The sequence below is a fragment of the Phyllostomus hastatus genome, unplaced genomic scaffold (genome assembly GCF_019186645.2).
Source record: "Phyllostomus hastatus isolate PE091 unplaced genomic scaffold, TTU_PhHast_1.1 phas_scaffold_1066, whole genome shotgun sequence".
Taxonomy (NCBI): Eukaryota; Metazoa; Chordata; class Mammalia; order Chiroptera; family Phyllostomidae; genus Phyllostomus; species Phyllostomus hastatus.
In genome coordinates this window covers 31,639,600-31,665,476 of record NW_025334004.1, presented here as the reverse complement: position 1 = coordinate 31,665,476, position 25,877 = coordinate 31,639,600, and the positions used below count along the sequence as shown (strand labels likewise).

General features: G+C 54.3%; 1 protein-coding gene across 1 annotated transcript in view; it reads left to right on the top strand.

Moving 5' to 3' along the window:
* Positions 1 to 4,600: 4,600 nt before the first annotated feature.
* ADAM12 (ADAM metallopeptidase domain 12) overlaps positions 4,601 to 25,877 on the top strand; it is a 271,784-nt gene continuing 250,507 nt past the window's right edge. Inside the window, exon 1 of the mRNA XM_045854355.1 lies at positions 4,601 to 5,036. Coding sequence (XP_045710311.1) covers positions 4,949 to 5,036 — 88 coding nt within the window. The 5' untranslated portion in view covers positions 4,601 to 4,948. The remainder of the gene's footprint in view (positions 5,037 to 25,877) is intronic.

Below are 25,877 nucleotides of genomic sequence, written 5' to 3'. Positions count from 1 at the left end.
AGTGGCCTGGACGACGGAAGCCCAGGAAGTGGGCGGAAATAGTGCCGGGGAAGGGGAAGGGCTGCCTGGCCGTGGGGACAGGGGCAGAGAGCCACACACACCCTGCCGTGCCAGCCGGCCTCCCAGCAGCCCCCGCCCCAGTCGGTCCTTCCCCCAAAAGCAGGGACCAGCCTGGCCCTCTGAGGAGGAGGAGGTCAGAGTCTCCGGCACGGGGACCCACCCGATGAGCAGCCCCCCGCTTCCCCTGGCCACGGGCAGACCCCCTTGCAGCCCCGCGGCCCCATTTGGCCTCCACGGTTTAAGAGAAATCAAGAAACTGGAGAGGATCCAACAGAGAGCAAAAAGCATGATTAAAGAGAGTGAGAATAGGACCCTAGAGGCAAGTTAAAGATATTGGGGTTGATTTGCCTAAAACGGTAAAGGGAAACGGGAACTTGGACTCCAAGGCACGAAGAGGGGCCAGTGTCCAGTCCTCTCCAACGTCAAGGGCACAGCACTGGAGGCAGATGGCCCCGTTCGCCGCCCGAGGGGCGAGGTGAAGAAGCAGTTTCACAGCGGTGCGTGCATCTCGGAGGGCCTCCCCCGGGGTCACTGTGAAATGGGGCGGCCTCTCGCCCCGGGAGGAAGCCGAGCGACCCGAGACCCAGGGCCGTGGCCCAGCTCCAGAGCCGGTCAGCCCCAGCTCCCCTTGGCCTGCCAGCGAGGGGCCGGCCTGGACAGGCGGGAGCCTCTCTGCTTCCTGCGGAGGGTCTCCCGGCCCCAGAGCAAGACGGGCCTTGAGTCCCACGTTTTCTCCGGCGGGTTCGAGACTCAGCGAGCGCAGTGATACGCCGGCACAGCGCGGGCTCCGCGGCGGCCGGAGCAGTTTGTCTCGCGAGATCCGAAGCGGCAGCTTAGGTCAGGCGGCTGGCTCCTGCTCCCCGCGCCCCGGACGGGCCCGGAGAAGCTCGGGAAACCCCGCAGCCCCAGAGCCCGCTTTGGGAGGCCCGGCTGTCCCCAGGCTCGGGGAAAGCACCCGGCGCTGCCAGTTCACTCGTTCGCTCGGGCATCCTTCCGAGGAGGAACTCAGCCAAGGCGCAGGGCGACACTGTGGCGCCACCTGGAAGCCGTGTACCTACAGAGAGGGCAACGGGGCGACTGGTCAGGGAGCCAGACACAGCCGGCGCACAGGAGGGGAAGTGCGAAGGCAGGGGTGACTCAGGTGAGTGTACATGCAGCTGGGGGAGCACCCCCTGAGACCCTGATGCCCCAAGACCGTTCTTTCTAATTGTGTTTGAACGGCTCCTGAGTACTGGTCCTGTGCAGCGGTGGATCTGTTGGAGCCCAGGGGGCGCTGGCTTTGGGGAGCAGGTTCTGAGGAGGTGCGCCGTGGGTGGCTGAGGTGAGAAGACCCATGGGAAGAAGAATGCACTGGGTGTCACTGCAGGCCGAGAGGGCCATGAGTTGCAATCTCCCTGAGGGAAGGAGCTAAAAAGATTCTCGAGACCCCTAATCGAGGGCGACTGTGTGTCTGTCCTGCAGCGAGCAGGGGCGCTGGGCTGGGGCCGTGAAAGGGGCTCCGTGAGCCCGTGTCGGATGCTCCGTCAATAGGTTGGACTGCGGCCCTGGCTGGCGTAGCTCGGTGGATTGAGCGCGGGCCACGAACCAAAGTGTCGCAGGTTCGATTCCCAGTCAGGGTACATGCCTGGGTTGCACGCCACGGCCCCCAGCAACCGCACATTGATGTCTCTCTCTCTCCCTCCCTTCCCTCTCTAAAAATAAATAAATAAAATCTTTTTTAAAAAGTTAAAAAAAATAGGTTGGACTGCAAGGGCGCTGACCCTTCGGTTCCCCAGAAGTCGGGCGCGGCTGCCGGTCACACCCCGGCTCCCGCGAGACCCGCCTCCGTGTTTCATTGGCTTGTCCTCAAAGCCGACTGAGCTCCGTGTGACTTGGGTAAGAAATAAGTGCCCTGTTCATCGTGAGCACCCAGGCCGGTACTCCAAAATAGCCCACAGGAAACGGCCCTGCAAAGGTCAATTCTTCTGGAAAGGAAGGGACAACAAGCCATCTATCTGCGACTGTAATGAGCAGAGCCTGGCCTCTGACCCCAGACCATTACCTAACAATCCGGGATTGAATGCCGGGCCGGCCTCCGCTTCCTGGGAATGTGGAGGTCGGGTCCCGTCCAGAGGCCGGCCCAGCCATCTGCAGGACCAGAGTCGCCCTCTGCCCAGCTGGCTGTCGCCGATGAGCCTGAAGTCTTCCAGAGCAGCGCGTCCGCCCGGGCTCCTTGCTTCAGAACGACAGCGGGTGAGAAGCCTGAGCAGCCGAGGCTGGGGGCTCGGACTTTCTCCACCCCCCCCCCCCGAAACCCCCCGTCCCCCCTCCCCTGCGCTGGCTGTCTGTTTGGTTCCACCAAAGCAGCCCGGACAGGCTTGGGACACACTTAGGCTTCCGGAGAGAACTTTGCGCCAGGTGTTTGTTTGTTTGTTTTTCTTTTTTTTTTTTTGTTAATTGGACGTCTACAGCCAAGAGTCACAGCCAAGCATTAAAGAATGAAAAGAGATGGCTTATTAGCAGAGAGCATGTATAAAGCCTCGGCCCAGCGCCTAGCACACATCAGGGCCGTTATACAGGACGCAACCAGTGGGGATGACTCAGGAGGCCGGCCGCTGGACCCACCCCCTCCCCCCCTCCCCCCCGAAAACAAGTCCGTCCCATTGACCTCGAAGGGAACAACGCGTGATTCTCCTGCGCAGCGTTTCCGAAAGCTCGGGGGGACACCGGGATCGAACCACCTGAGTGATTTCTGAAACTCCCCTCCCAGACCTCCCCAAGGATCTCCAGAGCACCCCCAGGGGTTTGGATTCTTAACCCACACCGTGCGGTTGGTCTCGGACCCTCACTATCACCCGGGGGGTCGGGGTTTTGCCTGCCCGTGATGAATGTGGACCCTGAAGTCAGGGTTGAAGACACAGACTGTGTCTTCAGACAGATCTGGGGCGGGTGCCCACCTACCTGCCCCTTAGCCCCGAGACCGCGGGGAAGCCGCTCAGCGCTGGGCCCTGCGGTCTCCTCCTCGTCCATGCGGGGTTTTAAAGGAACCGCTGTGCGGGATACATTGCAGCACAGTCCTCTGATTCCACGAGGAACGTGATAGATGCTGTCCTAGTTAACCATCAAACGGTCACTAAAGAGGTTGAGTAACCGGCTCAGACTGTTTACAAAAGTCACAATTTCTCGGTTTGTCCCTCAGACAGAAAAGCGTTGGAAGGCGAGAGGCGCTTCTCATGGGTCTGCTTTCCCAGGCCGCTGGCACACAGTGTGGCCAGTGCTGGCCTAGCATGTGCGGGAACAAAGGAAGGGCTATGCGGGGCCTGCAGGCCAAGCGAGAGCAAGGCTGGGTGTGAACCGGGGCTCGGACCCAGGCCTCGCTTCCAGGAGAAGTGCTGAGATTCCCTGGCCCTGGGAAGGGGACCCTTGGGCGAGACTGGCTTTTTAAGGCCTGCACTTTGTCGAGGGGTTGGAGGGGTTTGACCTGGTTCTTGGGAACACAGGCGAATCGAGGGGCGGCGGGAGGTGGTGAGGACAGTTACATTCCAGGAGGAAGAGATGGTAAAAGACAGAACTTCCTCCCACGTTGGCCGCCCGCCTCTGAGAATGGGGGCGTGGGTCAGGAAGAGTGGGGGGCCACGGGACAGCTTTGTATGGGTGGGCCTCCTTCCTGGCTCCACAGTAGAACCCCTTGGGTCTTGGAGCACCACTCAGGCGCGGCTCCCCTTAGGAGCTTCTGAGTTAAATAATGTGCACAGGGGTGGCGGGGTTAGCTCCTTAACCCTCGGGGTTCTAAGAAGCCGAGCCAGGCTCTCAGGAGAAAGAGGTGGAGGTCACTGGAATGAGGGCTTGGAGGCAAAGCCCACCGCTCACCTCACTGGTGGTTCCCGACATGCTCCCTGGGGGAGTCTCATTCCAGAGGCGAGGGGGTGTGCCCAGGACCTGTGTTTTTAAGAGACAAACCCAGATAATTCTCATCAACAGAAAAGTTTGGGAAACATCTCCATACACTCTTTTCTGGGTCCACGCCATGGACAAGAAACGTGAGTCAATGTATCCACGTAAAATCTAAAGCGGTATACATCAAAAGCTTTATGCCCAGACGCCGCGTGGCTGCAAGTCCAAGTTTATTTCTCAGGCACCAGACGTCCACTCGGGGGCTTAGGGGATGGCCCGGGCCGCCCGCCTGGCTGGGGACCGCCTTTCAGAACTGCCACCCGCGTTCCGCGAGTTCTCAGCACGCCGGGGAGCGAGCAGCCGAGTCAGCATTTCCAGCTCAGGCTGGAAAAGCTGGACCGTGCAGCCGCGAGTGCTCTTGGCAGCCGGGCGCCCGGGGCCCCGCGGCCACATCATCCCGGGGCGGGGAAGTGTGCTCTCCGGGCCACGTCTGTGCCGCCGGGGCGCGCGGCCGGGGAGGCGCCCTGCGCCGAGCCGCCCCGGGGGTGGGCGAGCGCCGGATCTGGGCGGGACCCTGGCTGGGACCCTGAGCGGTCTCTAGGACCCGCGGGACGCCGCCGGGGGGCGGGGGAGACCATAATTTGTTCCGTGGTGATGAGACGGTGACCGTTGGCCGCGGATCCCTTTCACAGGCTTGCCCTCTCTCACTGGCGATCTTCCTCGCCCCCACGCCAACTCGGACAGCTTGCTCATTTACTGCAACGGTCAAGGCTGGCTCGTGCCAGAGCAGCGCGCGCGCGCACACACGGGGGGAAAACTTTTTTTTTTTTTTTTTTTTAATGAAAGCCTAGACCAGCTCGTCGGCGGCGCGGGCGCTGCGCGAGGGGTTCGGAGCTGACTCCCCGCAGCAGGAAATCCCTCGGGTCGCGACTCCCAGCCCCCGCTCGCCGTCCGCGTGGAATGGTGCGCGCTAGCCGCGGGACCCCCAGAGCTGCTGCACCGAAGCCCGGCGACCATGGCAGCGCGCCCTCCGCCCGCGCCCCCCGCCCGCGCCCTCTTGCTCGCCCTGGCTGGGGCCCTGCTGGCGCCCGGCGCCGCCCGAGGTAAGTCCAAGAGCCCAGGCGGCTCCTTGCCGGTCCCCTGCTCTCCTCTCCCGCCCGCCGCCTGGGGTCGTCCGCTGGCTGCGGACTCACCCAGTGTGGCACCTCGCGCAGCCCTGGGGGAACGCCGGGTGGGCGGGGCTGCCCAGCAAAGCGCACACTGGGGCGCATCAGCTGAGCCCTCGGGCTCGGGCTTGGGCCCTGGGAGGACAGTCCCTGTCTCCCTTCCACCGCCACCGCCACCACCACCAGGTGCCAGTTCCCGGGGTGAGGAGGGAGCACTCGGCTCGGGGCCGGGAAGCCGCCACCGTGTAGCCCTGCGGCCTCGCCCCACCGCCCTGTCCCCTAACTCTCGGGTGTCATTTGCCAAGGTGTCTAAATCTTGACATTACACGTGTCGCCAAGGATGAGGCACATCGAGTCATCTTACCCAGTTCCTTAGTGACACCTCCAACCCAGGCTCTGGGTGGACCCCCCCAAAGTTCCCTTCCCGCCCCTGCTCCCCACGGGCGCACTTGGGGGACGCGCGACAAACACGCAGGTGAGTCGCCCCCTTCTCGCAGGTGTGCCTGCTGCGCCCCACAGCAGTCCCCATTTTTAAAAATCGACACTTGTGTCCTTCAGTTTTCTTCCCCCCTTGTGTCAGTTCCGGGTTGGTCGCCGGCTGTCAGTGGGGGCCAGACCTGGGCAGAGTGTTCCCGCCTCCCGCCACTTCTTCCCCGGTTGCTCAGCCTTGAACAAACCGCTTAAATCCACCTCGGGCCAAGCGACGACCCATTTGGGAGTGAAAGTGTGTGGCTATGCGAGCTGTTGGCCAGGTCTAGATTTCCCCGCGTTCTCGCCCCTTGAAGCCGGGCACCTGTGGATCCTTTCTTTTTGCATAATGAGGGCTCACCCAGCAGGTGTCTTTTTAACAACTCGGATGCTCCCCTCAGTCCTCGCCGCCGCCTCTCTGCCGCTAGGGGCGCTGTCGGCCCACCAATGCACGGCCGGCCGTGACCTCCAGCCCCGCGTTTTCAGGGTTCTACACCCAGGCTTTTTTTTTTTTTCTTTCTTTCTTTCTTTTTCTTTTTCAACAACTGGTCGCAACCGTGACCCTTTACCACGGTACGGCACGCTTTATCCTGCAGTTGCCACCGCTGTGCCCCTCCCGTACCGCATCTACTGTAACGTGGCTGAGACCCAGCTCTCGTTAAAATGCACACGGCCAGTCAGGCCAATTTGGGAACCCATGATGAAATCCAAGCGCTGCCCCGAGCTACGAAGAAGCAACGAGGAGGCCAAGAAGGAGCGCGCTGCTGGCTGTGTGGTTCAGGAACTCTGACCTGCAAGCGAAAATGAGAGCGCTCTCGAGGGTTTTGAAAGCCTTTTGTACAAATCGGTCCTTTTGAATGTTTCCTGAGAAATCCCTTTTTGCAAAACTGAAACAGAATCTCAAAGTGTGGCTGAGGTGGCCCTTTAACTCTGCACATGCTCTGTACGCATAAACGGAATTCCATTGGGCATGGACAATTTTTTTAAGTGGAAAATGCTCACTAAATCAAGCTAATAATGGGAAAATATTTTATAGAGGGGCGACTTTTATTATGTCGAGACTGCAGCTTTGGCGGGGAGACTTTTTCCTTAGCGTAGATAGGACTCAGAATAAAATGCCAGTTCGACCTAAACATTTCGAATGGGTTTCATGTGATACCCCAGGATTCATTTCCTTTTTATCCTGGGTTCTCCATATCAAGTCTTAAATCAGGGCCCCAAATCCTAGCACTGAAGTTGTTTGACATCCAAACATACGATGAAACATTTCTTTGTGTTGGCAAGAGGGAAGGAGGAGGTGCCGCTTGCTGAAGGCGGAGTGTGTCCTGGGGTTTGTCTCCCGTGTGTGTCAGTTACCCTGAGCCCCAAACAGTTGCTCACCTGGTGGCCTTCAGGGGCATGTTCGCCCTAACGGATCCCAAACCCTCCTCTCCGGAGTCCATTCCTTCCCCAGCATTCCAGCAAAGTGGTAACACCCTCTGCCTTCTCCAGACGCCTCACACTAACACCCGGCAAGCCATCCCTTTCCCTCCATACGCCACCAAAGTCTATTCCCACCTTCTTTTTATCTGTTTTTGTGGAAGCGCCTTATCCTCTGCTCGGCAGCCTCCCCGCTGGTCTGCTGGCTTTCCTGCCTGTCCCCAAGCAGTGCATTCTTCCCAGCACCACGGCCAAAGTCATCACGTTCAGTCATGAGTCGGATCATGCAGGTTTCCTGTTTAAAACCCTCCAGTGGCGTCCTGTGGCTCTCGGGAAAGAAAATCCGAACCTCAGGATAACCTAATCTCTGTTTTTCTCTCTGACTGCCTTTCTTATCATTCTCACTCCCTGGACCCCAACCACACTGGCTTCTGTTCTTTCCAACTACCCAGAAGAGCACCGCCATCATTTTTATCGGCAATATTCAGTTTCGCGTCATGAGTGCAAATACTGCGCCCAGTCGAGCCAGCCGGCATTCTGTGATTCCCTTTCATCCCTCTTGTGACTTTTCATTTTTCCTGGAGTTGGTCATTGCTTTGGTGTTGAAATGTTTTGCTTTTTGCGTGTGTGTTCATACTAATCTTTACTTCCAGATTTTCTGGGAGACGTATTAAATTCCTTTCAACATTATCAGGCACACCAGGTAATCTATCTATTGTTTATTTTTTTTCCTTGGCGTTATCCGCCTGTTCCAATAGAAGCTAGTTACTTTTTAGGTGTACAGTATAGCCATTGTCTCCACCCGTATTGCCAAGATGCTGGAAATTCCCCCTGCGTCCTTCTTGTGTTGTATCGCCTGTTCTGTGAGCACCGTAACTTTCTCCTTCTTAGTTCACTCCTTGTTTTTGTGGCACACATTTCCTAGTAACTTCCCAAAGAAGGGTGCCTGGGAGGTAACGTGTTTTTGAGAACTTGCTACAATGCTTTCTTTCACCTGCAAGTGACAGAAAACCTGACTACAGACATTGTTTAAAGTTTTCTTTTCTTTACCTTTATGTAACACACAGTAGTGAAGTACTCAGTGAAGTGGGTCACTGATGCTACTAGGGACGCAAGCTCTTGTTTGTGTCTGCCATACTTATACGTTGGCCTTTGCCTTTACGCTTGCTGCCTCTTGGTCACATGATGGCTGCTGTACCTCTTGGCATTGTATCTGCATTCCAGGAAGGAATAGGGCAGAAGAGGCAAGAGCAGAGCCAACCAAATCTGTTTTATCAGAAAACTATGAATATTTCTGGAAACTTTTGTGGCAGATTTTCTCTTGGCCAAACTGTGGCCCAGGACCACTGCCAGCTTCGCAGGAAGACAGGAAAGTAAATATTTTTAGCTGTTGCAAATAAAACTGAGGCCTGTGAATAGGAAAGAGGGTTAGAATATGTGTCTGCACACAAATATCTATATATATTTTCCCTTGATTGCTAGTTTGTTTAGGTATAAAACTCCAAGGTGAAGTCCTATTTCCTCAACATTTTACAAGACTTTCCTTCACCGTCTCTAGGCCCTTTGCCGCCCGAGGTCCTGATGGCTGTCCGTCCATCCTTTGCCTGTAGCCTGTTTTTCTGTCCAAAACTCTCATCACCTTTTCATCCCGGAATTTCCGCGTCTCTGAATGACGTGCTTCAGCTGCGTTCTTGTGAAAAATCGTGCTGGGAACTCTGTCGCCTTTCAGTTGGAAAACTTCTCGCGGCTCAGTTCCAGTAGATGTTACTGTATGATTTCTTCAGGGTTCCCTTCCACACTGTTTTTATCATGCGTTCCCCGAAACCGCTGTCAGCGGGAGGGCCCGAGCTCCTGAAAATGTCCTCCCGTTTTTCTTACCTGTTTTTCATCCCTTTATATTTTTGTTCTACCTTCTGGGAGGGTTTGATTTCATTTTCCAGCTCCACTATTCAAGTTATTTATTTCTGCTAGGAGATATTTAATTTCCAAGGAGTGTTTTCTTGTTCTTTGAATGTTCTTTTTTTCAAGTGTGCTGTGCATATTTTTATAATTGGATGCAAGATTTCTATGAACTCTTGAGCGAATCTTTATTTCGTAAGCATTCTTTTGACTCACAACGTCCTCACGTTTGCTTCAAGAGTCTCCCCACCCCCTGCCCCTTGTGATAGATGGTCTGAGACTTTATTTGAGGGCCTAAGTTTCGGCTCTCTGCTAATGTTGAACCTGAGACCCAGCAAAGCCCATGGAAAGTCCCGCGTGCTTCAGCGGCTCACATTTCGATGCGGGGACCACCGCGCATCAGGGCCTCTGTCACTTTTCTCCGGCTGGTCCCCTTCCCCACAGAGGAGCCCCACAGCCTCCACGGCGGAGGGGTGAACCCAGAGCCAGGGTCTGTGAGCTGGGCGGGGAGAGCAGGGTTCACGTGGATGTCTCGCTACTCAATGTCGTTTTTCTTTTAAAAATTTTTTTTAAAGATTTTATTTTTTAGAGAGGGAAGGGAGGGAGGAAGAGGAAGAGAGAGAAACATCAATGTGCGGTTGCTGGGGGCCGTGGCCTGCAACCCAGGCATGTACCCTGACTGGGAATCGAACCTGCGACACTTTAGTTCGAAGCCTGAGCTCAATCCACTGAGCTACACCAGCCAGGGCCTTTTTAAAAAAAATTTTTAATCAAAATCTTTTGTTTTTGCTGTGGCACCAGACGACCCCTCCCTCGCTCTCAGCCAGGCCTCGGGTCTTGAATATAGAACTTGTCTGCCCCTGCGTCTCCAGAAAAGCCATTTCCCGGTTTATTGGGGACAGAGGGGCTGTCATCTCGCTGCACTGGCTGTGCGAGGACCACGGAGCTCTTAACTTGTCTTTGGACGGTCGTGTGGACCGTCAGAGGGGCCCAGGGCCTCTGCAGGACCCGTGTCACCTTGGTGATGGCTTCCCTCCTCTCCAGGCAACAGAGCTCCAGCTCTGTCCTCTGCGCTGACCTGTCACCCTCGCTCTAGTTCTTCGTTTTGTATTATTACCATCATTATCATTACTATGACTAGCGCCCGTGGCTGTGCCGCGGCCCCCACCAGGCATCGCGCTTTCATCACCACGCCCACCTACAGACGGGCTTCTGCCCCCCTTCTCATTTGGCTCGCTTTACTCCTTCCCGTGGAAACAAAAATCACATCCACTTTTTAATGTTTTGAAACTTTTTTTAAAGATCTATAAATACTCAGCGTCAACACACACCTAATTAGATGGACGTGGCAGCTGTGAGAGCTGTACAGCTTTTTTATTTTTTTTTATTTTTTTAAGGAAGTGGCTCCATCGTCATCAGAAGGGGCAGCCCATCGCCCTGGTGCACGGGGGCCCGCGATGAACGCGTTACAGCTGCAGGGAACATTTTTGGTTTGTATCAGAGTGCGTTCCAGAGGCCTCTGTCCTTTGAGTTGTCCCTGCGGTATCTGTAATGTGCACAGACAGGCGTGAGAAGCGTTCCGGGTGTCCTTCCGCGGAGACCGGCGGGCGCGGTGGGCCGTGCGCCCGCGGGAGCGGTACTGCACGGGCCGGAGTCCGCCGGGTCCCTGTCTCAGCTCCCTGCGGTCGAGAAAGCCAAGTTGGTCCAAATGAGACAGAATGTTTCAGGAAATCGCTTCTGTGTGTTTTTAGTAGCTGTTTCTCTATGGGTGTTTTTTTTTTCTTTTTTTTTAGTACTTTATTAAACCTACAGTTTTTGTAACAGGGCGTAGTTACTTAACCAGGCGTTTATGGAGCACTTAGGCGCCTGGAGCCGGTCTGAGATCCTCGCGCGCACTGCGGCATGCGGGCAGTCCTGCCTGCACCCTCGCCCAACAGAGGAGGAGACCCGGAGGGCTTCGGGTGGGCTCGCCCAGCGGCAGGCGCAGGGCCGCTTCGCGGTGGAGACCAGGTCTTCGCCTCGCCGAGATGGACACTCCCTGATCAAAGCACTGCGCTGTGGAGTAATTAAAATGTCTCTAGCAATGAGACTGGGACTACGTTTGGTTCCAAACAGAATGCCGTGCCGTTAAACTTGACTGCCAGGTGAAACGTGCGCGTGGAACGTCAGCGTTCCAGCGGGGTCGCCCTTTCGTCCCGCCTCCTCGTTCAGGTCCTGCCTCCCACCCGCATGCGCACGGTGCAGGGCGGAGTGATTCAGCCTCCCTGGGCCCTTCCTTGCCCTGGAAGCCTCTATGCCCTTCCAAGGCTGCATCAAGAGCTCCGCTTCTAGGCAACCGCTGAAAACATCGGGCACTCTCATCCGGGAAACGGTGCACCCTCCGGCTGCTTACCTGCTTCTGGACGCTCCCCAGCCGGGTCAGACAATGCTTTCTAGAGCTGAGGACGCGCGCCGCCCTTCTTCCCCCGGCTGGGCACGGGGGCGCTGCCCGCGCTGGACCGAAAGAGCCCCTGTTTGCTGTGTCACTCTGTCATTCAGGCCGGGTAGGATGCAAGCGTCTCTCACCAGGTCGATGGTCGCATGCATCTGAGTGTCATCCGCGAGCCTGGTTTTGCTTTTTCGCTTTTGGTTTTTAAGTCCCGGGTTGCTTGGTAGCCTTCGCCGGACCCTGAACTAGGATTTCGAGGCTGCGTTACATCCTGAGTGCCGCTGGCTGATGGGGCAGACGAATTCCTGAGAGAGGCATACTGAGCACAATTTGATTTCTGAATTAAAATGATTTTTAGCCAGTTTCAGTATAGCGTGAGTTACGACCATGAAAAAGATGATTGCTGAAGAATTTCTCATTATCTATTCCCTTACTCCCTCGTCATTTATTCCCTCGTAAAACGTGAAATATTTTAAAAGTTGACAAAAGGACATAGGATAGGTTGCCCCTATTTTTACCAACCAGATTTCTACATGTGCTTCAGGATTTTTAAAATTTAAACATGTAAAATGTCAACGATAGATTTATAATGATCCCTTGTTCTTGCCCATCCAATTCCTCCTCCTTCTGCAGATGCTATCCACTCTTCTAAGTCAGTGGGTTTACTGTATGCACTGATCAATATCTGATGTTGCTTTTGCACGTAAATATTATACAAACAGGAACCCTGCTGTATCCAACAGGCTTCTGCAGCTTGCTTTTTCAAATCTAATGTATTTTAAAGCCTTATTCAAGCTGATGTCTGTGCTTGCTGCATTCCTGTTAGTTGAGTGGCTGAGTCATTCCCTGTGCCCTGCCCTGATGATGAACGTCTGTTTCCCCACCTCCTTGGTGTGGCGACGGTACCGATGCTCGCACCGACCTCCTCGTACACGGCGGGTTGCCGTGCTGTGGCGTGGGCCAGTTTTCTGCTCTGACGCATCCGGCTGTGTCGGTTTCTACACTTTCTCTATCCTTCCTGCACCGACTGGCATTCCAACCTGTGAGAGAGTTCTAGTGACCCACGTTTTTGCCAACTCTTAGCATTTTCAGACTTTTAAATGTTGCCACGCTGGACGTGAAGCGTTCCATCGTTTTCAGTGGCATTCTCCTTACCAAGAGAAACCAAGACTTCTTCTGTGTGGATATTGCTTCTTCTTTGAATTATTTATTCTTATCGTTTGCCCATTTGTTTCTTTTGAAGGTCGGTTTAAGAAATCCTTCTCTCTTTCATAGGCTTCAGAAGAGATTTTTTAAATAACTTCTAAGTTTTAACTTGTCGCTCTTTACTTTTACTATAATTGGAGTTTATTTTTTGCTTATTGTGGGAGGTTTGCATCTATTTCTCCGTAGAGATACCAGGATCCGTCGCCCTAGTGACACTTATCGGTCCCTCTCCCCCTCCCGATAAACACCACGCGAAGGCAGACAGGCTTCTGGGCTCCCTCTCACGTTGGGCTGTTTATCTACCCTGTCCTAACATTACACCGCTTTCCCTCCATTACACTGCGTGAGGCGTCTCACGCACTCAGGCTGGTGGGCACAGCAGGGTGTGGAGGACAGGCACCAAGGTCAGCTCCCAGGGGGCTGTATATCAGCTCTGCCCCGTGGCTATGGGCGTGGGACCTCCACAAGGCCATTGACCATCCTGTGTGGTTGGGACTCGCCCGGTTTTACTACTGAGAATCTCGGGTGGCCCAAGGCCCCTCGGTGCTGGGCAAGTGTGACGGTGGGTCACGCTGACCCTCAGACAAATGATGTCATCTCTGTCCTCCCCCGATGAAAGGGTGACAGCGGTGGCCTCTGCCTGGACAGGGGCGTGGAAAACGCTTTGACCAGTGCCCGGCCCCAGCTAAGCACTCAAGGACAGGTCAGTTTCCCCTCTTCCTCTCTCTGACTCCCCGTCAAAGCTGTTTCAACTATTCTTGAAATGTGGGCATTTCCGGTGAACTTGAGGATCTTCTTGTTAACTTCTGCAGAATACCCCTGGGAACCTGTAGATTAATGTGGGGAAGAAGCAACATTTTCAGGACACCAAACCTCCCTGTCACGGAAGGTCTGTGGAAGGTCTGACGCCGTGGCATCCTGTGGCCCCTTCTTTATTCACGTGTTTTCTTTAATGTCGTTCAACATGTTTTCAATAGCTTTTTCTCAGAAAGTGGGCACATCTTTGAAAGATATATTTCTAGGTACCCCAAGTGCCTAATAGACTTGTTGGGGCCCTGGATGGTATCACTGTTCTTATTTTCAGATTTTAACTTTTTCATATGGAGAATTGTAAATGTGTACAAAGGCAGACAGTCTGGTATAACGAACAGACGTGTCTTATCGCCCGGCTTCTGCAGGCACCAACCAGCTCGCGGCTATTTTTGTTTTATCTGTGAATTATATCTTTTTTTACAAATTCCGGTGGATGTTTTCTTTTCAGTACAAATGAGTGTTCCTTATTTTCGTGTTTTGATTTTGTAATGAGCCACCTTGCCTGATTTTTGTTACTTCTAATAGTCTGTAGATTGACTTCAGAGAATGACCCGGGACTTTGCTTTCTCTAAACGCCTTTGTTCAGTTTTCATTTCAAAGCTGCACTGTGAGCCCCCTGGGGGGAGTTGGGGAGCTTTTTCTCCTGCTAGGACAGCCGAGGTAGGAGGTACGGCAGGTTATTTTTTCTGTAACAGTCATTGGAATTGGTCTTAATAGCATGAAAGCGCACTGTTCTTTTCATCAGAAATGTGACAGTTGACTCAACCCCCTCCAATGGCTGTGGCGTTCTTCCTGTTTTCTCTTCCTTTCTGAAATAATTCTGTTGCGCTTTTATTTGTTAGATCTCCTTTGGTTTTTTTTTTTTCCTGTGTCATTGACTCTGGTCCCTCCTTGGAGTGCGTGGCGTTCCGTTTCTCTTCTCGTGTTCCAAGCTTCGCTCCTCCATTCTCGGTCGTCCTTTTCTTCTGTTCCCTCCACGAAGGGCGACGTTTCCCTCCGAGTCCTGCGTTCCCCGTGGCCCACGGTTTCCTTCCAGCGTGGCACCATCCCATCCAAAGTGTCCCGCAGTCCGCAGCTCACACTGTGATTGTGGATTGCTCGTGCTCTGATCGGTGCATGACATGCGTGTGCCAGCGTGGACGTGTGGGTCTTACTCTCCGAGTGCTGGAGTGAGGTGGCCTTTGCTATTTACACCGGATTCTGTTGCCTGCGTCAGAGAAAGCGGCCTGTGTCCCGCTGGTTCTCAGATGTGACGTTTTCTCCATGAGCCAATGCGTTGTGAGTGTTTATAAAAATCTCGTGTGGGTTTGAGACTCTGCATTAGTGAGTACCGGGGATAGCGTGTCAGGTACGTCAGCTAGATGAAGCCTGTTAACTGATGTTAAACGTTCTATGATGATGAATTACATTTTTTGGTTCAATATTTCTGCTTCTAAGAGAGCTTTGAAGACTCTAATATCACCATGGATTTTCCATTTTCCGTGTAATTCCGTCAGTGTGGCATTACCCAATCTGAGGTTAATGTGTGGGATCCATTAAGCTGTGTACAGGTTGAGATTAGTCTAAGGCAAATATTACTAAATCCGTTTTCTTTGGGTCAGTATTTTTCTGGTGTACCTTTTCTACGTCTTTCAAAGTGTCCAGGTCATTAAATGTCGCACATGTCTGTTGTCAACAAGATAGTCTGGAGTTTTAAAACCTTGTCATTGCTGCAGCCAGGTAACCACCTAGTTCCATCCGCTCACGGTCATCCTCATTTCGCGTGTTTTTGAACTCTCCCTCCATTTTTTCCCCTCTGCTCACCATTGCTATTGTTACACCCTTTCTCCTTCTCTGTGTTCTACTCCACTGCTGAAGGGTTGTGCACATCTGCTTCTCTCCAGTCCTGTTCATTTAGATGTTAGGTGTGTGTTTCCACAATTTCAGCGGGACCGTTACATGGCTCACATTCGCACTGCAGGCAGCAGCGTGTGCCGGGGGACCGTCAGCGGCCCCCCTGAAACAACGCTGCTACGGGCTGAGCATGCGTGGATGCCTCTCACCCCCCCTCCCATTGACCACTGTGGTTTCCTGCATCTCGTTCTACCCTTTGGAACACACCTCTCCCGGACAACCGGGGGATGGCGGTAGGTTCAGCTTTGTTGTTCCTCGTCCTGGCTTGTCTGGACTTGTCCGGTGTGACCAGTTTCTTCACACCGTCCTGGCTTCGTGCAGACCACGCCCGCCTCCTGGATTCAGCGAGCTTCTCGCCAGAGTCGCGTGCCACGAGGGTCTGTCTATGAGTAGCAAATTCTCTGTATTTGCGTGCCTGGAAAACGTTTGTCCCTTTCTGGTGAGTGTTAGCTTCGCTGACAGCCCGTCAGCGGGATCCCCCGCGGTGCCCCGCCCCTCCTGCTGCTTTGGGCAGGAGTGATGGCCCCTCCGCACCGAACCTGCCTTGTTCTGGGGCGGGGGGGCTGCTTGGGGACTGTTTCCTCTGTGTGTCTGTGTCGCTAGTCCTGTGGCTGCAGCGTCTTTTTCATATGGGTTTCTTTTTAATTTGTGTATATGGCCTTCCTCTGCTTCTTGAATCTATCTGATCAGTCGCGGGAAATTCTCAGCCATTTTCTCATTAGTCACTGTTCTGTCTTTATTTTCTCTATTACCCTCTCCGGAACTTTTATTATGTAGGATCGGACCTTCTCATTCAGTCTTCCTGTTTTTAATTTCTCTGTGTCTCTTCATCGCCTTTCTTTATACTCTGGGCAGTGTCTCCAACTCCAAGTTCCATTTCACAGTTCTCTCTCGCTGAGTCCAGATTGCTGTCTAATGGGTCCATTGCATTTTCCACTGCCTTTAATGCATCATTTATGGAATCTTTATTTCGAACTTTTTTCAAGCCTGCTAGATCTTTTACGAATAATGTCCTTTCATTATCTTCCATTAGGATTTCTGTGTATGTTCCCACATCTTGAACCCTTTTGGGTGTATATCAATGTGTTGTTGTCCTTTTCAGATTATTCTGTTATCCCGTCCTGGGGGCGCCGAGTCCGTGTTGTCATGGGTCACCGCTTCCAGTGCCTTGCCGGTTTGAGCTGCGAACTCACTTTTAGTGCCCTCCCCTCTCCGGGGGGTGGGGGGGCCTGTGCACCTTGACTGTGAAAGGCCCAGGGGAGTCCAGTTTTCATGTTACTTTCTCATTGTGGCAGCTGTACTCCACGTGGTTATTATAATGTTGGTCTCCACAGGCATGTGGCAAAGGCTTGAAGTTTTAACGTATTTCCCTGGGGAGACTCCTTAACCCTCACCAGCCCTGTGGGTTGACAGGGCCACTCTGGGGTCTCCCTGGGGCAGTTGGTAGTCACTCTAGCCCCTTGAACTTGGGAAGGGCAGTCCCCACGTCCCGTGTGTGAACCCGGGCTTCCTGTCATTACAATCGCACCTTCCGGGCGGCGGGCCCAGGCCTGCCAGTCTTCTTGCGTTTCCACCTGCCACCAGGGTCTCAGTGCTCTGCCCATAAATTCCTTCTGTGTGTATAGATCCCGTTCATTTCCCTTCCTTCCTTTCTAGTTCACTTACGTATACACTGTTAACGTGTCACGTTATATTTAGTATTTCTAGGTGGTTGTAGCAGGAGGGTTTTCTGTCTGCACCAGCTCAGGGCACCATGCTTTCGGAACTGGCCACTGATTCCGTGGCCCTTAGTCCACAGTTGATTGGCCTGCTGTCCTCAGATTCCACCAGGCGCTGGGGGACAGGACAGTGGCCAGGGGCACTGACCCTCTCCCTGGGGCAGGCAGAGCTAATGGACCCGAGGGATGCACAGAAATTGCAGGAGCTCACTTGGCCCCCTGACTCTCTGCTTCCAGTGCCCCCCCAACTGGGTCACAGAAGTGAGTCAGCTGCTGTCCTGGGGGGCACGTCCGTCTTTGCCACGGCAGCTGTAGGAGGGAGACGCGCTGGGGTTGGGGTTGGGGTTGGGGCTGAGCTGAGCCTTGCGTGTGTGGAGGGGGAGGCGTCAGCTGTTCCCACCGCCCTCCGGCTGAGGCCGAGTGACGGCAGCTGGGAAACAAGGCCACATCCTCCGCCAGCCGAGGTGCCACCAGAGTTCCTGCCGCGTGAGCCTCCGGGGAGCGTGGACTGAGCGTGCTCCGTGCGTTAAAGCCCGAGAACGGAGGTCGACCGTACAAAGGGGCGTGTGAACGCCGATGACCGAAACGCTCGCCCATGTTCGCCTCCGTAGGTTTGGGAATGAATAACACGCCCCCGCGCGGACTGATTTCTCCTGGGACCGACCTAGAAAAACCAGACGTCGGGCGCGTCCCTGGACGTTGGGTCACGTGGACGCGACGCGTGCAGTTTTGCTCCCAGTGTCTCGGCAGGGCCAGACCCGCCCCTGTAAGCACGGTGCACGCCCCGGCAGGAAACGGGGGCCCCGCAGCTCCTTCCCACGGCCACCCGCGTGTCAGCCTCTCCTCCTCTTCTCGGGTCTGCTCCCCCGTAAAGAGTGCGTCTCGGCCTGCGTCCCCACTCGGCGCAGGCGAGAAGCCGAGACTCTGGTCGCAGGGGCACGGGGGGGGGGGGGGGGGCGGCCACCTCGGACGGGGAGGCAGACGGGACTGGAGAGGAGGTGGTTGGGAAAGCCCAGCCAAGGCAGCTGCTTTGAAGCCTTAAAAAAAAGAAGTCCCTCCCAGAGGCTGCTGCTTCTCCCGTGGACATACACGCCAGCAAGTAAGGAGGGTCCTTTATCTCCCGGCACCCCGATGTCGCGGGCGCCCGGCGCGCGGCGGAGACGCTGGGAGGCCGCTGGGCCGGTGGCCGCGGTTCCGCCTCGGAGGGAGAAGGCCTGGCTCGGAGCCCCGGCCTGGCCTCCTGCCAGCCGTGCGGCCCCCGGGCCCCCGCGGAAGGTTTCGGGACCCCAGTGTCCCACGGGCCCCAAGAGGAGGAGGAAAGGGTGCAGCCGCCTCCCTCCCCGGGCGGCAGTGAGCACGGCGCGAGGGGAGTGTGGGGCAAAGCGCGCTGCGGTGCTGTGCGGCCCTCCCTTCAGACTGAGGGGGGCTGGGCGCGTGGGTCTGGTGTTCCCGTCGCCGTTCCACGGGCGAGGGGACGAAGGCACAGGGAGCTCGGGGCCTGCTGCAGCCCCTGCCTCTCAGAAGAGGCCGAGCCGGCCCAAAGCAGACGGCTGACCGCCGAGGCCACGTGGAGAAGCGCCGGGGCCACCTGGGAAGGACCGCGCCTTCCCGTGAGCGCCCTGGCAGGGGCGGAGCCTTCGCAGCCTTCCCGCCGTGCGCTGACCTGGGGGGTCCGGGGTTTGGGGAGACAACAGCTGGTCTCCCCAGGAAGGCCCTGAGCTACAGCAGCCCTTAAGACCTCCACAGTGTCGGTCCTGGAGACCTACTCTTGACCTTCAGGGGCGGACAGGAAATAGAGGCCGCGGGCCCATTGGCAGGGTCCAACCTCTGTGACCTTTCGTCTCTACGAGAAAGGCGTGTGTAGCCATCACTGGCGTGACTCACGGGCAGGGAAGCTCTCGGCGCCGGGACTCTGCATCGTGCACTGTCCCTCGCAGGTAACCGCAGGGCGTGTCCCCGCCACGGCCGTCCGTGAGGGCTTCAGTAAACACCGCACCTCGAATGCACAGACACGAGGGTGCTCGTCACCTATCGCCGTGTGACAGGCTGCCACGACTCAGTGGCTCAGAAGTGCACACGTTCGAGATCACAGTGTCTGTGGGTCAGGGATGTGGGGGCAGCTTAGCCGGGTCCCCTGCTTCTGCTTCTCTCTCAGCTGCAATCAGGGTGTCCGCCCGGGGTGGGGGGGGGGGCACCCGGAGGTCGGACCGGGAACCGACCTGCTTCCCAGCGCATGCGGTTGCTGGCAGAATCCGGGTCCTTGCAAGCTGTCGGCCTGGGGGCCTCAGTCCCTAGGGGGCCGCTGCCAGGCGCCCTGCCTTGTCCCCGGACGGGCGAGCCTGTCCCCCGGTCCAGCTGCTTCGTGAAAGCAAGCAAGCCTGGAAGGCAGTCGAGAGGCCGCTGGAAAGACAAACATCACATACCTTGTAATCTGATCACGTCCCATCGGTTAGGAGAGAGCCACCAGGTCAGCCTCTCTCCAGGGGAGGAGATTGGGCCCGGAGGTGGCGGTCACTCGGAGCCACTGACCGCCCCGCACGTGAGTCACTCAGATAAGGCACCACTGATATCAGGTGTGGCTTGGACCCTGGAAGCTTCCGTTGGAGAGGTGTCCACGCAGCACGCCCAGACATCGGAACAAGCGGTAGCGTCCCGTTGGTGTGGCGGCTCTGTGTCTGCATCTTCATTCCTTCCCGGACCAGCTGCTCCCCGCCCTTCTTGCCGCAGAGGCCCTCGCCTCTGCCCGCCAGCCCCGACCCCACCTGCACCTCCAACGTGCGGCTTGCCTCCTGCCCCGCTCACACATCCCCTCTTTGGGGGGCCCGGTCTCTGCACCCCACTCCCGTCGGGAACAGGGCCCCCCTGGGAAGTGTGCCCCGAGGGCTCCCCATGGTGCAGCAGAGCCCTTACTACGTGCTAATCCGCTGGGTGTCTTGCTGGGGAAGAGACGACGTCCCCGTCGCTGTCCGGCGTCCCCAGCACCCAGCCCGCCCAGCTGCTCAGTACACGCGGTGCTGTTCGCGAGCACCCACCCGCTCCACGCGCTTCTCTCCCTTCCTGACACATGAGCTCACCACGCTCCACCCCGAGCCTGACTGCCGGGCTCCGTGCGACCTTTCCTGTGAATGAATCGGCGCGAGCGGGAGACCGGTCCTAAAGAGACCACGTGTCCTCGTGTTGGGCGTGAACGGCTGGTGTCCGTGCGTGAGCCCAAGGAAACATCGCTGAGGGACACTGGGAATTACCGAAGGCTGTTTTTATATCGGGTAGAAAGTGTGAGCCCATCGCTTCGTGACCCTCAGGAGCTGTCTCTACCCAGCGCAGCCTGGCCCCGGGGCCGCCTGAGAGGCACGTGGGGGGAGGGAGGCGCATGAATGGTTCTGTGCTGGTTTGGGTCTGGGTTGTCCCGAGCTGCTGTCCGGGGACCTGAAAGAGGCACTGAACTGTCCACTCGCTTTTTCACTTTTCGTTCCCCACTGCGGCTTCAGACATTCGAAGTGATTTGAACCCAAATGAGTCAAAACTCAATTGGGTAAAATGACTCTTTCCTCAAACAGAGCTCAGCTTCAGCAGCTACAAAGGCAACCAAAAAACCAAACCCCAGACCTCCCGTGGGGCTCATGGGCAGATCACAAACGTTACTTTGTTTCATATTGTTTCCTTACATTGACCTTCACTTCTGTCCAAGTGGGAGGATGGGTGGTTTGGAGGAAAACGTTTTTACATACAGAAATCTGAAAACATCAAAGTTCATCGTTGGGAAACTCACAGAAACTTTGAAAAGCTCATTTCCGAAGGTCGCGCCCTGTTTATTTTTATACTACATTTCCCTATCGAGGGTTTGCATCAATCCTCTGCAGAAAGAGCATAAAAACGAAGCTCAGCACGCAGCATTTTGGAGGAGCTTATCAAAGGAGCAGTGGAACTGAGTGTTGCTGATGGGCGTTAAGTTAGTATAAATAAGAAGCAGCCTAATGAGGTACGATGTGGGGAATATGGACCGTTTAGGTCCACACACTAGATGCCATTCTCTTCCTGTTTACATACGGATGAACAGCTTGGGGTTAGGGGCGCTGACCCCTCCCTGCTCCCTGCACGCATTAAAAATTGGCTTATAACTTTGGACTGCCCCCAGGATTTAACTACTCCTGCAATCCATCGTTGTCTGGGAGCCTTGCTGGCGACGTGAACAGTCGATGAACACGTATTTTGTGTATCGGATGGATTTTATACTGTATGCTTGCCATGTCAGCTAGAGGAAAGAAAACAGTATTAAAATTAGAAGGAAGAAAAAATACATTTACAGTATATATTGGAAAACGATCAGTGTGTACAGGGGCCCCCGTGGTTCGAACCCATGCTGCTGTGTTCGAGAGTCAGCTGTGTGCATGTGAGAGAGAGAGAGCAGAAATACAGTGCTGGGTTTGATTTCCCCAGTGTTATTGAGGATTTATGTCTGTGTTCATAAGATACTTGGTTTGCAATGTTCTTCTTGTTGTATTCTTACCGGAGTCACACAGCCCCCGTGAGAGTGAGGTAGGTTTTCCTTCTTTCCCCAGTGGGTGAAAGACTTCGTGTACGATGGCTATTATTTCTCTCTTAAATGTCTTAAAAACGGCTTAAAAAGCCGTCAGTGCGGCTCTGTGGGCTGGAAAGGGGCATGCATGTGTGCCTGTGCGTGAGTGTGCATGCGTGTGCGTGCGTGTGTTGGGGGAGGGGTTCATCATGAATTCCATTTCTTCAACAAATATAAGCCAGACAGATTGGTTTCTTTCTTGCGCCAGTTTCGGTCATTTGTGTCTTTCGAAGACCATGTGCACGTCCTGAGTTAACAAGTTCCTGGGCATACGTGTCTGTCATGTTTCCTTACCATCTTAATGCCTTCAGAAATCGCACTCCCGGTCAATCTGTCATGATCACCCTGTCCTCAATTCCTGGAGTTGACAGATCACGGCTGGGAGGGCGATCTGGCCGCGACACTGTCGCCCCATCGATCGCCGGGGCTGGAACTGATAAAACATGTTTTTTTCTCACTTTTTCCTCTTGCAAAGAATATAACATTTTATCAATTTTTTTCCCCCTTTTCAACAACTTCCACTCTTGAACGCTTCTTCCCTTTCACTCCATCTTCAGTTTGCTCGTCTGTTAGCTTCTTAGGGTGGATCCTTAGATTATCGGCACGAAACATTTCCCATCCCTGGGTAGCCACTTAGAAATACAACTCACTCTGCAAGTGCTCCTTAAGTGCCCATTCCACAGCTTTGCGGGCTGTGTTCTCCTTACATTTCATTTCAAAATATTTAAAACTTCTCCTGTAATTCTGTTCTCCGAGCCAGGCTTCCAGGACCCACTGTCTAACTCCCACATAGCTGAGGGTTTCTAAACACGCCTTTTTGTTGTTTATTTCTGATCTTATTTTCTTGTGGTCAGAGAACAGATTCCCTATGATTCTGGTCGGTCCATTTGTTGAGACGTGTCTCATGTCCCAGCTGACGGTCTCTCCCGGCAACTGCCTCACCGGCCATCGCAGGGAAGGCGTCTCCTGCGGCTGTCGGGCGGGGCCCTGTCTGGTCCCCAGCAAGCCTGTTGGGAGGTGCTACTGAATCTCCTGTAGACTTACAGAAGGTTACTGATGGGTTTTGTTTTGTTTTGTTTTGTTTTGTTTTGTTTTGTTTTGTTTGCTATTCCTGCCGATTACTAGGAGGGTGGTACAACCTTCAACTAGAGTTGTTAATTGATCTATTTCTCCTTTGATTTCTACCAGTTTAATACATTTTGAAACTCCTAAGGAGGTTTACACGCACCTGGGGTCGTCATATCTGCTTGGTGAATTGACCTTTTATTACTATACAGTTTCCCGTTTCCCTCGGGTGGTAATTCTTCTCTGTTCGCCTACTCTGACGGGTGCTAAGGTAGCACCTCTGCTGGCTCACGCTCAGTCTGGGAGTAGGTGTGTACAGAGTGGCTTTTTCCATTATTATTATCATGATCATGATCATCATCATCATCATCACTTTCAGCCTGCATATGTACACTTAAAGTGCATTTCTTGAATAGCTGACATTGCATTTTAATCCCTTTGGAGGGTCTGCCTTTAAAAGGGGACCTTTAATTCAATTACATTTAATCTGATTATTTGTGTGCGGAGTTCAGCTTGTTCTCTTGCTGTTTCTTTTATATTTGCCCAGTGTATTTTTGTTTCTTTTTTTTCCCCTTCTTTTCCTGTTTCCCTTTGGATGGGGCAGTATTTTTCAAGCTCTTTTTCTCAGTTTGATCACGGGTATTTCTTAGTGGTTGCTCCGGGGGTTGGACTGCGTGTCTGTGACTCGCCGCGTGGTCACGGGGGTCGGACAGATCCAGGGTCCGGCTCCGCACGCGGTCCAGGCAGGCTCCGTGAAGTCGGCCTGGTGTTTTCTCTGGTAGCTTTGCAGTTCTGTTGTTCTTACCTGTGTATCGTAGACCCAGCTAGTACTTATTCTGATGTAGACTGAGACTAGGAATCCACTTTCTTTTCAGGTGGGGACCCAGTGGCGACCACTGTCTTATGTCAACTGATTAGAAACGCCTCCTTGGTCACACGCTCACTTTCCGTACATATTTGGTTCGGCCGCCTCGTTGTCTTTGCTTCCGTCGATCTGTCCGTCCAGGCAGGAGCACCGCGTGCTTGATCATCTTTACCGAATCACTCTAAGTTCTGGTGGGTCCGGGACGCTCACGCCGTTCTTTCAGAACCGCTCTGTGCCGGCCCGCTCACTTTCCGCGTGACCTTGAGGCCCCGGAAGGCAGCCCAGCGAGCACAGGGCGGCGCTCAGGGTGCAGACAGACGCGGGCGGGAGGAGGGAGCACCTTCTGGCCCGCGCACCGTGCCTCGGTTTCTCTTCCAGGACCCGCACGCCTTTGCTCTCCTCCGCCCGCTGTTCTGAGGCCTCCTCGTCACCAGCTCGGGGCAGCGTCACTTCCAGTTGTCCTCACGTGGTCCTTGCCGATTTCCCAGACTAAAATGTTTCAGTTCCCATTAGGAACTTATTGTTGGGGCTTAGGGGTCTCCTCAGCGACACCACTCTTCCCTTCTTCAGTTCAGAACCAGCCGATGACTCAGGAGGCTGAAGGTTCGAAGTCAAACGTTTGGCTGTTACTGGGAAGCAGTTGGAGACGTGGGCTTCCAGCCTGGGGCGGAGGGGCTTTGCTGGCTCACGCCCGGATCTGAGCGCCTCCAGTCCCGCTGGGTAATGTGGGATCGTGTCTCCTGGAGTCACGGCCCTCGACGTGTGGCGGGGCACAGCCCAGAATGCACGGGCTGTAGACAGACAGATCCAAGAGGAGGAGGAGAAGCCAGAGGAGGCGGAGCCACACCCCCAGTCCCTCCTTCCAGTCTCTTCTGCCCTACCCTGTGTCGCTGTGCCTTCCCCGGAGGAGGTGGGCAGGAGGGGAGGCGGGGGAAGGCGGGGGTAAGCTCGTGCACCAGAAGCAAGGATGGGGCGTGGGTGGAAGAGTCGGGAGACGGAGAACCTCCGTGAATACTCCCTCATGCAGTTGAATTCCCCCCTGGCGTTTATCAACAATTCGTGATGCTTTGTGAATTGTCAGTTCCCACCCTGCGGCCACGTTGTCACTCGTCTTCTCTCTCGCATTTGTTAAGAGCCGTGTGTGTGTGTGTATTACGGCGCTTACCCAGCCATGAGCCGTAATTTTGAGAGAACAGCATTATAATTCATTTCTTATAAGTATTTCTTAGGTGTTCTTTCCCTTGTTATGTTTTTTTCTTGTCATTATAAATGGGATCCAATTTTATTTTAGCAAGAGTATTTTCTTGTATTGATTTATATATACATTCTGGGACTTATCTGTTTATAAAAATATCTTGCTGTTTTTAGTGGATGGGCAGTTGTTCATTTTCTTGGGTTTCCCAGGTAACTAACTAATCATATCACCTGTAAATAACTTCTCTTTTCTAACGTTTATTTCTCTGCATTCTTTTGTTTGTTTGTTTTTTATTGCTTCCTTGCAGCCTCTGGAACATAAAGAACGACTTGAGACACTTGTACGGGTAGCAAGCCTGCCTTTGATGTTTGGCCTTGGCTGGGAGGGCCCCTGGTGTTTCCCCATGGATTATGACACAGGCTGCAGGGTTCAGGTGCAAGTCCATTATTTTAAGGAAGAATCTATTTCTGGTTTTAATAGAGGAACTTTTTAAAATCAGCACTGGATATTGAGTTTTATTTACTGTCTTTTGGGCATTTGCTGAGACACCATGTCTTTCTCTCTCTCTCTCTTAATCCTTTGACCTACTGATATATGTACATATTCCTTGACTTACTAATGTAATTAGTCAATGGTGGATTACCCAGTATGAAAACATCTTTACATTTTTTGGAACACATCCAATTCTGTCGAGTTGTATCGCATTTTCTTAATATGCTGCTGAGTTTAATTTCCTGGTGCTCTAATTAAGACTTCCCACCTCTCTATTAAGAAGGTAAAGCGGTCTTATATCAGTTGTTTATTGACACAGTAAAACCGCTTAATAAATTAGCTCTCGATTCAGGGCCTTCAAACAAGGAAACATTCCTTTAGTTCTCGAGTCTGCGAGTCAGGGACTGACATGGGGCGGGGGGGGGGGGCTCTGGTCTCCGTGAGGCCTCCTGCTGCCTTGGTGGGCCCACCAACCGTGGATGGGGGGACTGGGCCCCGCCCCCGTGTCTCCTCGGCCCCTGCAGCAGGCAGAGCCCAGCGCCTTCTCACGGAGAAGGAAGAGGACGGGACGCGTGGGCCCTGATGCTCAAGCCCGCTTCCAGCCTCCGCTGCCCTGTCAGGTAGGCGGGCCCCGCAGCGAGCAGAGGGTTAATAGGCTCCACCCCTTGAGTCTCCAAGCCACATCCCAGCCCCCAAGCAGACGATTCCTAGGGGCACAGCTAGGGCCACTCAGGCAACCAG